Genomic DNA, 17,587 nt, shown 5'->3' with positions numbered 1-17,587 from the left:
AACCGCTTGGGGCGCCTGACCCAGGCAGCCCCCTCACTCTGACATCTCTCCACTTAGTGCATGTATAGGTCCTGTTTGTGCATGTGTGTGTTCGGACCTGTGTGTTATTGACAACAAGAGTGAAAAAATTGAATTTCCCCTCGGGGATTAATAAAGTATATAAATTAAATTAGATTTGCTCAACAGTAGCCATAACAACATAATTGTTGTTTCAAATACTTTTATTGTGAAGCATAGTAATACAGACCTCTGATATACACACAAATAGAAAAAGTACAAAATAAATGGCAGGTCTGCAAGTTAAAGTGTATATAAACAGCATTCAAGCATTCTTTGAAATACTTAGGAGTCATATGAAGCTTTTGAACATGAGGTCAACTGGAAGATCTGATTTATATAGCACATTTTAACATTTCATTACACGTAAACTCAAAGTGCAACAACAACATGTATAAATATATAGTATAAGCACGGGCCATGAACATAATCACATAGAAAATGGCCAGAAAAAGTGCAATTAAATAACTACACATTCACAAACACACAAATGGACCTCAAGTCAGCAGGTAGCTTGTTCCAGAGAGCAGGACCACATTAAGTAAAGGCACCTTCATCAGAACCAGATCTGATTCTGGGTACAGCCAGAAAACCTTTGCCTGATGACCTGAGAGGCTTGATCAAGTTTTATTCATTGAGCTAGTCAGAAATGTTCCCAAACCATTAAGTGCATGATAAGCAGGATTTTGAAGGTGATTCTATATCGTACTGGGAGCCAATGAAGTGTTTTCAGTACCGGAGTAATATATTCAATTTTTTCTGTACCTGTAAGGACTCTGGCTGCTACCTTTTGAATGAGCTGGTACCTGTTTGTTTGGATAATCCTGCAAAATGAGTGTTACAGTAGTCTAACCTGCTTGAGATGAATGCATAAACAAGTTTCTCAGAGTCAGTTTAAGATATGAATGCTTTGAGTTTTGATATATTTTTAGTGGTAAAACACTGTTCTTGTGATATTGGTAATGTGAATTTCAAAACCGATATCAGTATCCAAAATAATACCAAGGTTTCTGGCTTGGTCACTGTATTTCAGAGACAATGACTCCAAGTGTGAATGCATTTTCTGTCTCTGACTTTAAGGACCAATTACAAGTATCTCAGTCTTGTCTGTATTCAGCTAATAAAGGTTTGTGTACATCCAGCAATTAATATCATCAATACAGTTTACTAGTTTGTTAAAGGAGCAATAAGCGACATTCATCATTTCTAGATTGAAGGAAATAAAAAATTGCTATGTGAAGAACTAGAGGTGTAATTTCATCTGGAGTATAGCATGACCTCACACACCCTCTCTCTGTGTTGATCTACAGCCCCTTGTTTACAAGCCGGTCCGGCTGCGCGTTCATGTACATTCATGTGTAAATTTAATGTTACAATCGTAGCATGGGTTAATGTCCAGAGCTTGAGTTATTAGCGGCTCTGTCCCAGCAATGGGTCAGGCGTTAGGGTTGTGTTAGGTGAGCAGCCCAGCTAACATTTGCAATTAGCATTGTAAAATGTAGCCCGGCGGGCAGCCTGGTGGCTGTGTTTAGCTATTCCCCTGCTTACTTCAATGATGATGGTACCTGTAATAAATGCAATATATTTGCTGAAATGGAGGCGAGGTTCAGTGACTAGAAGAGCTGGTAGAAGCGCTCCACAGCTGTAAGTTACTCCAGTAGCCGTAGTAGCTCTAGTGCTAATTCCAGGAGCTAACGCTAACGTCCCTACTCTGCGTGAGCCGGAGCCGTGAGCCGGAGCCGTGAGCCGGAGCCATGAGCCGCAGGCTCACGGGCTCACGGAGAAGAGTAGGGACGTTAACGTGGCAGCCAACTAGTGCTAATGCTAACAGGAAAGCAGGGAAATAGCTAAAAACAGCAGAGACTGAGAGTGAGTGAATGACATCGCTAACTGCTAAACTAAGCCAAACTAAGTTGGCTGTTTAGGTTTTATTTCCTCGCCCCTGTGGCGAGTGAATCTGCCTGTAGTGAAACCGGGGCTAACCGGTGCTTCCTCCTCAGGCTCCACTTCACTCAGCTGCCAGCACAGCCAGTTAGCCTCCGCTAGCTTCCCAGCTAACGTTAGCCCCGGCTCTCCGTTTGGATCCAACCGGAGCACCGAGCCCTGGTTTGTTATTCAGGTTAAAGTGGGAAGAAGCAGCGGGTATATTGGGCAGCTGAGTGAAGTGGAGCCTGCGGAAGAAACACCGGGACCGTCTGGATGTAATAGTCCGTGGAGATGCTGCGGTGCTCGGCTACACAGATAGGTAACGAGGCGAGTGGGGTGGGGGGTGGAGAGCAGAGGTAGAGGGAGGAGTGGCTCATGACACACTTTGTTTTGGTCTACAGGCAGTGCACAACAGCAAACCTAGCGGTGAAACGATTTCGCTTTTTGCCCCTTTAACAGGACTGAGATCATTAGAGGAAAGGGAAATGTACAGCTGTGTGTCAGTGGTGCAAGAAGGGGAAGATATATTGTGTTTCTTTATGATAATACCAAATTGGACCATGCATAGGTTGAAGAGCAGTGGCCCAAGCATTGATCCTTGGGGAACCCCATGCAGAGCAAATTTTTGTTTCCGCAGATTCAAGGTTACCAGTTGAAACATAACAGCTCTTGTCCTTTACGGTGAACCTTTTTCGACAAAAAGTTAAGAATTAAGATATCACGATCCACAATATCAGGCAGCAGTGAGATCAAGCAATACTGAAATTGAGGTTCTCTGTGGGGGACTGTTGATCTTAAAGGGATAGTGCACCCAAAAATGAAAATTCAGCCATTATCTACTCACCCATATGCCGAGGGAGGCTCAGGTGAAGTTTTAGAGTCCTCACATCCCTTGTGGAGATCCAAGGGGAGAGGAGGTAGCAACACAACTCCATCTAATGGAGGCTGACGGTGCCCCAGGTTCAAACGTCAAAAAACACATAATTGAAACCACAAAATATCTCCATACTGCTCGTCCGTAGTGATCCAAGTGTCCTGAAGCCCCGACATAAAAAGTTGTTTGGAAAAACGTCATTTGAACACTGTTTTTAGCCTCATTATAGCCTGTAGCTCTAACTTTCGCTGGTCTCGTGAGCGCGGCATATGGGTGAGTAGATAATGGCTGAATTTTCATTTTTGGGTGCACTATCCCTTTAAGGTCATTATTACTTTTATGAGAGCTATTTTTGGCTCTGAAACCCGATTGGTATGTTTCATAAATATTGTGAGTTGAAGGATATCCATCCAGTTCTTTGCATACAACACTGTCAAGTATTTTACTCAGAGGAGTAAGATTGGAAATTAGTCTGTAATTATTCATCACGATGGGTCTAGATTGTTTTTCTTTAACAGAGATGAGATTACAGCATACTTGAGAGAAGCAGAGAAAAGGTGCTCTGCATGACTGGGAGGAGCGACCATGCAGCTGTCTTGTTATGGTTGGGATGTGTGGAAAGTGAAATCATTGACAACCAGAAACTACAGATTACCATAACCATCCAGAAACATGGACAATTATAATGCACCAGTCAACGATGTAAGAAGATGCAAATTACAGCGCATAAGTTAAAGGAGTGGACTGGATCATATTTCACTGCAGTTGTACCTTGTAGATTTTCAAGTAAAAAGTTCTTGAGGTGTGCCGGTGTTGAAAATCACAACCTCAGCTGTAAAGCTGTCCACTCTCATATTTAGTGCCCGGACAGTGAGGTAGTCCATGATCCATGTTTTAGTCTATTTCAGTGCGGTTGCATTGCCAGTAGTTTTTCCCTTCCTTTTCTTTTTCCTTTCCTTTTTCCTTTTCCTGATTGAGGGGGATATAGCCATGGTCTTGATGTTTTCCATTGAGGGTAGGAGTGCAGAGTCCCCTGTAGAGGTGTGAAATAGGGGTGTCAAACCACGTTCAGCTCAGTGGCAAATTCTTGGTTCCCCTGCACATCAAAGGCCACAGTTTACAAAGTGAGAATAGAAGATGATCATCAGTATCAAACAGACTCTGACTTGGCTCTTATAAACATGATACATATAGGGTCATATATTTATTAACCCCTTTGTGAGCTTTAACAACAATTTTAAGATTGGATTTAATTTCATATTATAAATTAAAAAAATAATTAAATATTTACAACAACTTTGAATTTGGTGATCTCTCATTTCTATCTGAGGACCTTTTAAAGAACAAAACCAGTGTGATTACATCTCCACCTTCTCTTTCTAATCCAGGCGACGAGGGAGGTTCAACCTTTGTTTAAGAGTCTACATTCACATTTCTAACAATCTCAAATCTGAATCTTTTGTCTCTTTCTATACTTGATTGTCACCATCTTATTCACACCGCTAATGCACAACTTTAATCACTTTAAGGGAAGAGAAAACAGTACCGACCATTATCGTCTCTTTTCACAAGCTACAAGCTCACTACATTTTAGAGGGAAATATTGTACTTTTTACTCCACTACGTTAATCTGACAGCTTTTGTTTCCTTTCAGATAAAGATTTTACATAAAATAATATATTTTTATATTCTCAGTGTTTAAATTGTCACTTTTATTTTATCTTACTTATATGTTATGCACTTTGTGTGACAAGTTTATATACAACACACTTGTATATTGCACTTTGCAGTACTTTTACTCCGAATCTACCCAAAGTATGTAAAATTGGCTCCACACTGATAAACTACACATTAGAATGCTCTCACATGTATTTGTTAATGATAAAAACAAACAGTACTGTAAGAATATAAGCTGTCAGCATGATGAGTGCTTTATTTTGCAAATATATGACTTGCATACTTTTCGAGGTTTTTCAAGGATATGAGTACCTACTGTAACAAGAAGTTTGAGTTTTATGTCATGTACTTGGGGAGAAATCCAGCTGAAGGACTGAATCATGTAAACCAGGTTTTTCTCATTATCAGATTATTGAAGAGCATGTAAACGCGTCAAATTGGATTATTACCATTACCTGATTATTCCCAGTTATCTGATTATTGTGCGCATGTAAACGTGCTCACTGTTTTGTTGAATTTCTACGCAGCTTCATCTCATTCATTTACAGTGGCTGCTATTTGTGATCTCAATAATCATGTTGAGCAACAGCAACTTGAGACATAAAAAGAATTCATAGCAAAGCCCTGCAATAAAAGTCATGTCCGAAAATATTTCATTTCTGGGATTTAGCATTTAAAACTTTTTCAACAATGTTTAGCCAGCTGGTTGGCCCATTTATGTCCATGGCAATATTCTGAGTAATTGCTCTAGATGTCAGTAGAGCCCAAGCAGACATTGGCCAGGTTTCCCAGATTGCTCTTAGCGCTAAGAGCTTCTTAAGAACGCTCTTAAGCCTCCCGTGAAAGAAAAACTTGTTTCCCAGATCGCTCTTAGCTTAAGAAGATCTTTCACTAAGAAGGAGTTGTAAGATCGAGCTGACCCACTCTTAACAGTCTTCTTAGCGACCAAACGCTCACAGATCCAGCTGCGGCAGGCAAATTAAAATTACACTAAGCAAAGAGATATTAAAACAGTATATTTTGATCTTTTTTATACTTCAGATTTATATTGTTTAGCATTAATTGGTGACAGAAAAGTATGAATTTCATTCTGCAGGGAAACGCGTGTCCTTACTGTGCACATGACAATAAACACTTTGAATCTTGAATCTATATGTTTTATGAAGACCCTGTGTGTGCTCAAAGCTGTGGCACAAGTTACACACCGAAATCTGGCGGAAGAAAAATAATAAGAAAAATAAGTATGAGGAATAACAAGTGTGTTCCTGTATGTGCTGTGCACATCAGGCACACAAATAAAATGTATCATCATGACTATCATTTATCATAACTTGTCTGCACATATCCCACATCTGCATGCACATATGAGATAGTTTACCGCTCCCAAAAAATGTGTCAGGGCACAACAGAAACACATCCACCCTCCAAACCTGCGACATTTCACAGAAATTAGGCAACTGACAGGTGTAATTGAGCTCAGCTGGAACCTCATCAAGGGACGCTCCACCTGCTACTCTATATAAAGGCGTTGCCACATCACACATGTGTGAGATACCATGGCTGCTTTACAGCATGTTCTCGCTGCTAACCAACAGCGTCGCCGTGTGCGAAGCCAGACCGTATATGTAAATGCATTTGTGTGTCAGCACTTCAGCCCACTCAGTGTGCTGTCAGACCGGGCTGTCCAAATGAAGTACCAGCTGCCCCATGCTGAGATACAATGCCTCATCAACTAGTGGTGCAATTTCGCCCTCAGCCCGGAGGTGCAGTGCCTGGCTGCGCTGCGTTTTTACGCAGTGGGGAGCTTCCTGGAGGTGCTGGGAGACAGCACCAGCCTCAGCAAGGCGTCTGTGTTTTTGGTTTAAATATAACACATTTCCTCATGATTCTCTTACCAAGACTACTTCTTATTTAGTTGCAGTTTTGTTTTCATCATGAAAATAGGTCATTAACAAATATCGTCTTAGTTTTTCATTAGAATTATTAGAGCACACATACACACGAGCAGCAGGGAATTAGTGTGTTAGGTAGCAGCACTGTGTGTGACTTATGCGCTGATTAAGTGGTGGGTCATCGATATGCCTGACATCAATTGATTTAGTTTCAGCACCGCGGTAGTGGCCAGCTCCTGTTAAGAGCTTCTTAAAGAGCAATCATAAGAGCGACCCTAAGAAGGGCATTAAGAACACATCTGGGAAACACTCTTGGCGACCCTTCTTAGCCAAGATGTTCTTAACTGTGCTCTCAAGTCTTAAGATCGTTCTTAACTGGGAAACGCGGCCATTGTCTCTTTCTGCTCACTTCTGGCCAGAGGGCTCATCCTTGAAGGACTCTTCACCTCCAACATATGGACATTGGATTAAGGATGTTATGTATCATTTACAGTTGGAGAAAATCTGTTTTATTAAAGGATCAACTGCACGCCTCTTTGCCACCTGGCAAACTTTTTTAACTTTTGTGGCAAATATGGAAGCTGAAAAATTGTAATGAAACATGGTATACTTCCCTATTGATGTCACACAAGTTAATCAATTTGTCGTCATTTTCCCTTTTTAAATTCATATAAATATATATATGTATATCTTTTTTTTTTTAATTCCTAATTTATTTTCTTACTTGTGTATTGGATTTCCTTTGGCTGGTCTGCCTTTCTCTGTTTGTTTCTGGGTTGGTGGGTGGGGTTGTCTTTTTGTCCTTGCTGGTTCTGTGTTTGTTTGTTGATGCTCTGTGCATCTTTATTGAATTACCAATAAAAATAACTTGTTTAAATAAAATTCTTTATCTATCCGTCAGGGTGATGCTCACTCACTGGCTTTAGGAAGACTGTAATGCTGTAGGTTGTAGATTAAGTGGCACCTCTGAAGGATTTTCCTCACTCTGCTTACCAGCACCTGCAGAAAGGACAAGAAAAGACAAGAAAAGAAAAGAAAAGAAAAGACAACATCATCAGTTTTGTATCATCCATCAGAAGTCTGCTTTTTAAACAGTTCACAGTGGAGTCTGAATAGTTTTAGTCAGCAAATTAATTTGTGTTTACAGATGAACCCTGAGCTCGACAATCAAACATTCTTCGTAGACTGTGAAATCTGTGTCACATTTAACAATATGTGATGATATAAAACACAGCTATGAGTCAGAGTCTACAGTTTATAAATGAATATAGCTCACTTGAGCTGCAGACGCAGAAAAATATCAACCTGCAACTATTGTTGAAGCTGGAACCACAGAAAGTTTGGCATTTTTGCTTGATGAAATAATTATTAATCAGCTCTTCAACAGTTCTACACTAGTGTTACTTGAACTGACTAGCTGCTAATGTCAGTTATCAGCTGGTAGTTTAAAGGCCCTGGCACACTGAGACAACTGTCGACCATCAGACAATGTTGGGCTGTCGGTGAGCATTCGTGGCCCTTGTCACTGTGGTGTGTCCCGCAACACTGGCCCTCATCGGTACTAGTCGCCTTTTTCTCTGCCAATTTAGCATGTTGACTTGGCGCCAGCGACTGCGAACCCATTGGTTTATGAAGTCACTCTGATTGGCAGTTCAGTGCAAAAGAAGAGAAACTTAAGTGAGGAAAGTAAACAAAGTGCTAAAGTCAAGAAGGAGTGAGACCAAAACAAACTTGTTACATAAGGTCAGATTATTTTTCTTTAGCCATTGAGCTCTTTAGCATTAACAGTTTGTGGTGGTTTGTTTTGTTTGTTTGTTATTGTTCACTAATGCTTGGTAAATACACTTTGTTCTTTCAGCATTGGATTATGTTGTTAATGTGCTAATTGACTAACTAGTATCAAGACAGTCTTCCGGTTTCCCTTACTGACGACCGCCATCTGCTGGTATGGAGAGCTATTTCCTCTCATGGACACTGTTCATGTGAGATGCAGGTTAACTGGTGATTCTAAATTGTCCGTAGGTGTGAATGTGAGTGTGAACGGTTGTCTGTCTCTATGTGTCAGCCCTGCAATAGTCTGGCGATGACCTGTCCAGGATGAACCCTGTCTCCCATGCAGTGTCAGCTGGGATAGGCTCCAGCCCCCCTGGGACCCTCAAGAGGAAAAGCGGTTACAGGAAATGAATGAATATATTCATTTTTAAACAAGAACTATAAGCCTCATGAATAAATGAAGTCTCAGTGGATTTTTTTTATGAATTTAAATACAAACCTGATATATTTCGTATCTGAGAGGACAAGAAATTATCTGTTTATGTTGACGTTTGCACATTACAGATATGTTAATACATTATATAAAACTTACCATTACTGCAGCGTGTTTTTATCCACAGTGCAAAACCATAGGCTATAGCAACAGTAAGAGCTCCCAAAATCATTCCACCAACCAACCCTCCTGTAACATTCACTTTGCAGGACATGCCCTCAAACAGTTTCTCTGAAACACATCACAAAAAAAACAAGTGTATGTAATGCAATGTAATTGTGTATAGCAGAAAACAACGCAGGTGCTATGCCTAAAATCTATGAAAATTAAAGTTACATCATATGAACATGTAGAGTAATTTGCAGATTAAAACACCACTGTAATGAATCTCACCTGACACACAGATCTCAGCTTCACTCATATGTCTGATTTCCTCCTGCTTGACTACACAATGGAAGCAGCCAGCCTTGGTCACATTCAGGGTAACGCTGTAGTTGCCTCCTCTTTCTGTGAACTGTGGGTTTTCAGCAGGAAGGCTGTTGGCATCACTGTCCTGCCACTCCACTTTAGGTTCTGGAGAAGCATCCCGTACGTCACACTGCAGCTGCACCCCGAAGTTTGTAACAGCAACTATTGTTAAGACAGGCTTTGGAGCTGCACCTGTGAACACAGAGTTAAGAATTGTTAACAGCACTATACATTTAATTTCAGTGTGCCATACAATGTGTATAATGTCTATAAGAGTAAGAAAAAAGAAACAGGCAACATGATAGGAGATAAATCTTAGAACATAATAAGGTATGTTAATAAAGTATGATAAAAAATGTTAACAGAACTAAAACTTAAGAGTATCTCTCTGCAGCAGCTAAGTAAGGAAACACTGTCTGACTGGACTTCTGACTACATTTTTGCTCAGAATGGGGACCGTGGAGTTTGTTCCCACCTCTTGCAGTGGAATTACGTCATGAAAGAATCACTTCGCAGTTTGTACGGAGAGGAACGATGATTACTCTCTCATTGTACATACTGCATGTAAACCTCTCTTTTAAGATTCTAAATCATCTAACTTACAATCCAATTTCTTGCATTGTAATAAATAAAAAAACTCATTTAATTAAAACACATACACACATGAACTATGCAGAGAGCAGAATATTCAAAATGACTTCATGGAACACAAGGAAAATACGAAAGAGGGAACGGTCACAACAACAGTAACAGTGATCAAGGAGCCACTTTGCTGCCAGCTGTGTCAGAGTCAGTGGGGCAGGCACTGCAAATCACACTTTAACCCATCATATTTTTGTTGTTTTAACTTTGACTGAAAAATCCTTCCACCAGACCAAAAAACACACATTACATAATTCTTACTGACATTCTTACTGACAGATCATGGCTCTGTTCAGCAGAGGTTGAGATACATGATCTGTTTGGAGACCATTATCAAGGAAAAAGAAAGAACATATTTAGATTTTAAAAAAAAGAACATCAGTAAGAATTATGTCATTTGTATTATTTAATCTGGTGGAAGGATTTTTCAGTCAAAGATAAATGTGATTGCAGTGCCCGCCCATTGAGAACTGGCACCAAAGTCTGGCTCCTTGATCACTGTTACTGTCATCATGATGACCATTGTTTCTTTTATATATTCCTTGAAGGAACACAGGAAGGTGGCTCTTCTTATGATGAAGCTGCTGTTAGTACAGCCATGTCATACACATCACAATTGTAGAGACCAGTGAAATCCTCACTCACCTGAGATGTCTCTCGATCGGTCTTTAAAGATGAGTTCTGAAAGAAAAACAGGAACAATAGGCTAGTTTGTGGGTGATATCATGAACTTGTCATTTTAGCTATTACTGAATACTAATATTAATGTACTACATATCAGCATGGCTGTGATTTGGTGATGGATAATCACAGGCGTGCTGTCATTCAGCACAACAGTAATAAGTGACAATAGGTTATAATATGTGGAAGATTTGTGTAAGGCAGAGGGTGCCACTGCGCAAAAGCATTTAATTGTAATTTTTTATATGACAAAACTTGAACCTGTATTTATTTAATGCATGCAAACCCTGCAAACTAGGTTGGTACTTTGTGTAGGTCTACATGTTACCACAGGCCAGCTTCTTTGCCATGTACATTTATCTGAATGTTTCCATTAACTATGCTACCAGTGAAATTCTCTGACAATACCGCCATTCTGTCTTTATTGGATAAGAAATGTGGCACATCTGATTATCTTTTAGAAATTCAGAGGTTTGTCAAATGGTGCGATGACAGCTATCTTATTGTGAACACTAGTAAAACAAAAGAGATTGTGTTCGATCCTAGGGGGATTGGTGACCACAGGCCGGTGGTTATCCATGACCAAACTATTACCCAGGTTAATTCTTATAAATATCTTGGTGTCTTCATAGACAACACATTAACCTGGAGCACACATGTTGACTGCCTCTGCAGCAGATTGCAACAAAGGTTGCACTTTTTGCGTCGCTTGAGAGCACATGGTGTTGATAAAAATATCATGTTGATATTTTATCAGGCAATCTTAGAGAGCCTTATCAGATACAGAATGACAGCATGATTTGGGAACTTTTCTGTACAGCTAAAAACCAAACTGATGCGTTTGATCCATACAGCATGGAAAAGAGAACACTCATCCATGCAGAGTATCTACGAACAGGCCTCCTTGCGACAAGCAAATAAGATTATCCATGATTAGTCTCATGTCCTACACAGAGAGTATGAGTTACTACCCTCTGGAAGAAGGTTCAGAGTTCCTCGCTGTAAACTTCATAGATTTAAAAATTCTTTTGTCCCGGTGTCTATCAAGCTCTTAAATAGTAGCATGTAAAGGCCATTGTTTTTGTTTTTGTTCTTTATTAGTGGCATTCAAGGCCGGGATGCTCTCAACTTTTGCACACTTCTGCACTTTAAAGGCTACTGTTTCCAAATTGTCTGTATATATTTATACATTTTTTCTATCTTATTCCTTTGTGATCTTTTGTGATCACGCATGTGTGAGGCACTTTTTCTAGCTTCTGATTGTCTGTTGATGTCTGTTTGTATGTTCTTATGGAATTGAATGCTTTTTGTGGCTGCAGCATGGGTGAACAAGCCCAGGACAAATTTCCCACTTGTGGGACAATAAAGTTTATCTTATCTTATCTTATCTTATCTTAAATAAGAGCCTGCTGACTCATTTTGGTGGCATACATGTAATTCCAATGAGTTAACAGCTTGAACATACAGTACCGTTGCAACATCTTTGATGTCATGACCACACCTAGAGGTCTGCAGTGCAAATTTGGAAGTATTCAGGCTTCCTACTTCCCTTCATCCTCTTCTGACAACCACTCATAATAAGAACGTGAGGATAGTCAATGAGCTTGGGGGCTGTTAATTAGCCTAATAAAGTTAAAAGGTTATTTCAAACTCCACTTTTATCAGTGCTCTGGGACTACTCGTTTATGTTAGCATTAGAACAAAACCAGCATACAGCCAGATCACTGAGAGCTGCTGCCGGTAGAACTGTCCCCCCAGGCTCCCTTACAGTAAAGATGGTGGTGAGAATAACATAAAGGGGGCTATTTCATCTTGTATCTTGCACAACTTTAGTTACATATCAGGTATTGAATTGACCTGCAGATGCACTGGTGCAAAATGAGACCAAACATTTATGTCAGTTTTTGAGCTGAAGGCCAAAATGTGGCTTGTTGTTTTTAGCCATGACACTTTCTGGGAAAACTTGCACCCCCTACCTGCTGGTTAAGAGGAGTGAGGAGTCAGCAATCAATGACTGTATAAAACAGTCAAAAAAGGTTTTTCAACAACTATGAGTCACATCACCACAACCACAAAAGGTCCATAAGCACACAGTTATTCATGTGCACACATAATATTAGGCTAATTAGTCCACAAGTATTTGACATTTAGCCTACTGCAGAGAGACAAATACACAAATTCAAACAAGCACACACAAGACCAAATGCACGTAAGCCAAGAGGAGATAACAATTGATTTGCAGGAGGAAAAAGAATTTGCAGCATGTGCATGTGCAAGAGCCCGTGGTTCAAATAGAAATAGAAACAAAACTCACTCACTCTGCGTAGCACACAAATGCAGATAGAGCAAGCGGCAGCAGGTCATAGTCATAGTTGACCTAAGAGGCAGAGCAGTAAGTAGAAGCTCAGTTCCCTCACCATAGAAGATTTTGCAGGCAGGCAACAGGACAATAGGTGTCAGTGTCATTACAGGTGCTTGCTTATAAAGAAAGATAAGACCACATAGAGGTAAACAAGGAAGAGGAGCAAAGAGAGAAAAGATATCAGGTCAATTTTTGATATGAAAAGCATCACAGGTTGAAACTATAGCAGCTAATGTGGGGTAGTTACACTGTGGAAAATGTGCTCTGCACAATTTACTGAGGTAGCTGATCTTATTAATCCATAAGAAAAACTATAGTTTTGCGTGTACACATTCACAAAATCCTTGTTTCATACCTAAAATGAAAACTGGAGAGACAATAAATTAGGAATAAACTGTTTAACTCACCAACAACAAGCTTAATGTGGAATGTTTGACGTGTCTGAAGACGTGGAAAAACACAGGTGTAGTCTCCACTGTCAGTCACCTTCGTCTTTCTGATGATAATGGAGGCGTTGCCGTACTGCAGTTCTACAGGAAAATGAAAGACTCGACCTTTGAACTCCTCACTCTGACCTGATCGCCCGTTGTTGTAATGGATGCCTGCATCATAAAAGAACACCTCCTTCTTTTTTCCATCTTTCTGAGCAACTTTAATCCAGTCAAACACATATGACTCAATGTTCTCCTTGGTGCTGAGGGAACAGGGTAACACAGCATCACTGTCTTCTTTGACGACCACTGTGACGTCACCTGACCCTGAAAGAAGTTAAAGCAGAATATCTGAAAACATTTATTTTATTTGACATACAAGGCCACAAGGAGTCTTGTTGTCATTCCATAACATGGTACACAGTACACAAAGGAACAGGTCCCAGTTAAAAAGGCAACATATAGAAACACAACAATCAAACAAAAAAATATACACAATAAATAGAAACTGTAGCTCTGAGCATAATGAATAAAATAAAATATGTGTCCCCTAAATTAACCTGGAACACAGTTTACAAGCATGTTCATTAGTAGTCATATTGTTTTGAAAGGTTTATAGTCTGGACTTGAAGCAAATAACATGTGTAATGATAATCTATAATCACTCATTATGTTTATCAATAATCATTGTAGTGACCCCTTTTGTTTATCAATCAAGGGCACCTGGTTGCTTATGGTGAAGATGCTTTGACGTGTGTAAATGACATGTCCACTCCACTGCTTTGATCAGGAATAATCATGGTGCTATTGTTCACATTCTTCAGGTCCACAGTTTCCAATACGAGCCAAACTTTCACTTTTAAGAACAACTGTCTGCTGACCAATGCAGATGCAGATTTACCAATTCAGAATACAAACAAACACCATTCACCGACACGACACCACATGGTACTACACGCTACACCACAGTCTAAATCTGCTTTCTTCCCTTCCATCAGCCACCCCTGATTGCCTCACCTGGCTGATGATATGACCTGAACAGTTCACAGCAGGGATGCCCCCAGTGGTGGGGAGCTCACAGCAACAAAAATAAACAAAAATAAAAATGGAACACATGCACAGAAATGGCTCTTACGCTCATTAATACAATTCAAATTAAGTATTGAGTTGATTCACGGGCTTTGCCTCTGCCCACAATGAAACCTACTGGAACGTAGGGTTGTCACGATACTAAAATTTCAAACTCGACATCGATACCCAGGAAAATATTCAATACTCGATACCATTTTCGTTACAGCAGCAAAAAAATTAAGAGGCATGTCATTTTTAAATAAAGATCAGAACAGTAACATCAATGATAACAACAAAAAATCCCCCCAAAATAAATAACAACCAGAAACAAGAGCTGTCCATACAAATGTATTTATCTACAGCCCTGTTTATTTTCTGTGCTTCTGGTGAATTGGCACCATATTTTCGTTGCTGATCAAATAGAGTTGGTAGTTTAGGCTCAGGATGCTCCTGTTTCTACCTCACTGTGTGATCAGAGAACCAGGGGTCACGGGAGAAACCAAACGTTTTTTCAGCTTCAATCTGTGACTTTACAGTTAACATAACTTTTCAGACACACATAATTGTGTTGTCCTGTTAAACTAACATTGTCTATTAATGTTACAGACGGGCATGACTGATAAAGTTTTCTGCTTAGCTCCCACATTAACGTTAGAAGTTATATTTTGTCACTGTTAGTATCGATACTTGTAAATTATTATTGTATCCGGATACAGCGTTTGAGTATTGATACTTTTGACAACCTTAGTCTTATGTCACTTTGGGCAGTTTTCACCGTCCGCGAATAGACACGCATTAAAAACCCGTGTCGCGGCTGGCTTGAAGACGAAATGACGGCTCACTTGACCGCAGCCTGAGTCCGTTTTTTCGTCCGAAAATGTCGCACGTCAAAAAGAAAATACGACCTCACGTTTTGTCAATCACATTCGCACGGTGAGTCCGTGAAGGGCAGGAGATCGTGGGCAGCGCACAGAATGTGGAGGAAAGAGGCGAAGGATGGTTCCGTCCCTTCGTGTACGTGACCCGGTGCACCGCGTGCAGAACAGCGAGTAAAGTGTAGTAAAGTCTGACAGGTAACTCCAGCAGAGAGAGGCACTGTCACAAACTGCGAATTGTCACAACGAACAAAGCAATGAAACACACCGGCATCAGTGGATTGCGTTAGTGTGCAAGGGTTCTGTGCGTAACATCTTAAAAAACGCATCCGACAGAAACAGATTCAGTGTGTGACATTAATTAGCCTATATGCTGATTATCTTTAGAGATAATAGAGATGGGCCTAAGTGGCAGACCGGGCGTTTTAATGACCCCTGATGAACTACTGAGTTATATTAGTTTAACGTGCTTACCTTGTTCATGTCCAAATACTATCGCAGTTAGAGTCAGCAGACAGAAACACACAGACAGAAGCTCCAAAGCTGTCCCCTGAAGTCTGGAGACTAACATGTTGTCCCGAAGTAATGTCCGTTGAATGTGCTGGAAGGTGGTTGGATGTGTTTGTAGTCACGCCGTAGCGGCAAACTTTAACTTCAACAGCTTTCATCCAAACTAGAGGCGATATGTTTTTCGTCGGATGGTAGCTAGCGCTTTCTCCGCCTCTAGTTAGCTAGCTAGCCAATCAGAGGCTAACTAGCTAGCCCCGAACCTCCCTATGGCCAGCCCGCCCCTGAGTTTCACTTATTAGCGGTGACTGTGGGCTTGTTTTATTCATGTGTAGCCGGTAGTCTCCTCCCCTGCCACTATTCGGCACGGTGCCAGCTTTCCGTGCAACGGGGTTGTTGGGCAGTGTCATATGCACCCTTATATTCATATGTGTGTGGTCGCACCCTACTCCTTGCAGTGCAGCTGACTGCTGGGAGCCGGGGGAGACGAGGTGATCCGCTGAGCCCTGCTGGGTGTAGTCAAATGCCCGCTCTGGTACGTCAGCCTGCACATTGTCTGCTTTTTCAATCTGTCTGTCACTCAGCTCCCAGCTGACTAACATCTGCACATAATTCTCAGGCTGTGTGTGTTTGAGCCGCGTCCTGAGGCTCACATCCTCCGGTTGCCTGGGGTTTGCTGTGCCTGGTATGTGTCAATTTGATTTTGTTAAACGGTTAGTTTTGATTTATTTAATTAAATGACTAAATATTAGGTTTTTGTGTTTCTTTTAGCGGCCCTCTGTAACGGTTTGGCCCGCTACTGACCACCACTCCCTGGGCTGCGCTGCTGTTTTGGCTCTTCATTTTGACTTTGTTTTGGTTCTTTTCGTTTATTTTCTTTGATCCCGTTTCTTTGATTTGGTTCTCTTTTGTAATCTTGTTCCTTTGTTTTGTTCTGTCTTGGCTGCTTGGGGCGGACTCAGTTTTGGTCCGGAGCGGCTGATCGCCGCCTGGGCCTGCATGTCAGGGTTCTGGCTATCACACGGGCTGTTCTGGGGCTTACATGATTGCCCACGCCTCGTGACCATGACACGAATGTTTTAAGCCCTCATTTATTCGTTTGTTCTTTTGGTTTGTGTAATGAAGAAATTAGTTTAGTAATTTTCCTTTTGTATTTTGGTTTCATTTATTGTGATAAATTAGTTTAGTTATATATATATTTTCGTGTAGGCCTATTTAGTTTCAGTTATTGTAGTTTTTGAATCAGTTTATTAAACCGTAGGCCTATTGCCTATTTTTTATTTCTTTAGTTATGTTCACTTAATTTATGTAAACATTTATGTAGTCCACACCAGTTTGTCTATTTATCTTTTGGGCATGTTTTATTTGTGTGTGTGTGTGTGTGTGTGTGCGTGCGCAGTGTCACCATGTGATGGAATGCAAGGAGTCTTATATCTAATGGACAAGAATTTAAAAACTTTGTATCAAACTTATCAGATAAACCTCATGTATTCAACAGACATGACCACAATGGGATTTTGTTATGTGTTTTGTTTTGTTATGGGCTGATACAAGGAAAAGTAGTATGGTGTGGGGACTTTGATGCTCACATTACATTATGGGGGAGCAATAATACAGATGCAAATGAGTCAGTAATAAAGGAGTTTATAGATAATATGGGTTTGGTGTGTATAAATGATGGAAAGGGCACAAGGTATAATAGTTCACAGAACACAGAGAGTGTGATTGATCTGACACTCACATATTATAATCTAATATTAAGTGAAGCCAGGTGTGGTAAATTACTGGAAAAGAATGTAACAAATGTAGAGGAAATGAACGGGAAATTGATAACAGCGTTGATACAGACAGCAGAAGA

General features: G+C 40.5%; 1 protein-coding gene and 1 long non-coding RNA gene across 3 annotated transcripts; one reads left to right on the top strand and one right to left on the bottom strand.

The window, feature by feature from the left end:
* Positions 1-212: 212 nt before the first annotated feature.
* LOC117256689 (V-set and immunoglobulin domain-containing protein 1-like) lies at positions 213-15,986 on the bottom strand. 2 transcript variants are annotated; one of them, XM_033626259.2, is made up of 7 exons: positions 15,697-15,986; positions 13,253-13,603; positions 10,448-10,483; positions 9,086-9,352; positions 8,792-8,923; positions 7,344-7,425; positions 213-3,953 (listed from the first exon to the last, which is right to left on the bottom strand). In XM_033626259.2, exons 1-6 carry the CDS (start codon positions 15,791-15,793, stop codon positions 7,349-7,351), a joined length of 960 nt encoding a protein of 319 aa, XP_033482150.2. In that variant the 5' UTR covers positions 15,794-15,986; the 3' UTR covers positions 213-3,953; positions 7,344-7,348. The 2 variants fall into 2 exon arrangements, with proteins under 2 accessions (XP_033482150.2, XP_033482149.2); XM_033626258.2 differs by having other exon boundaries at positions 213-3,890.
* Positions 15,987-16,106: 120 nt separating this feature from the next.
* On the top strand, positions 16,107-17,349 carry LOC117256698 (uncharacterized). Its single transcript, XR_004501657.2, has 3 exons — positions 16,107-16,264; positions 16,349-16,414; positions 16,501-17,349. It is a non-coding gene; the product is annotated as an uncharacterized LOC117256698 (long non-coding RNA).
* Positions 17,350-17,587: the final 238 nt, after the last annotated feature.

This window comes from Epinephelus lanceolatus, chromosome 1 (genome assembly GCF_041903045.1).
Source record: "Epinephelus lanceolatus isolate andai-2023 chromosome 1, ASM4190304v1, whole genome shotgun sequence".
Taxonomy (NCBI): domain Eukaryota; kingdom Metazoa; phylum Chordata; class Actinopteri; order Perciformes; family Serranidae; genus Epinephelus; species Epinephelus lanceolatus.
This window is presented reverse-complemented; position numbering and strand designations above follow the sequence as displayed.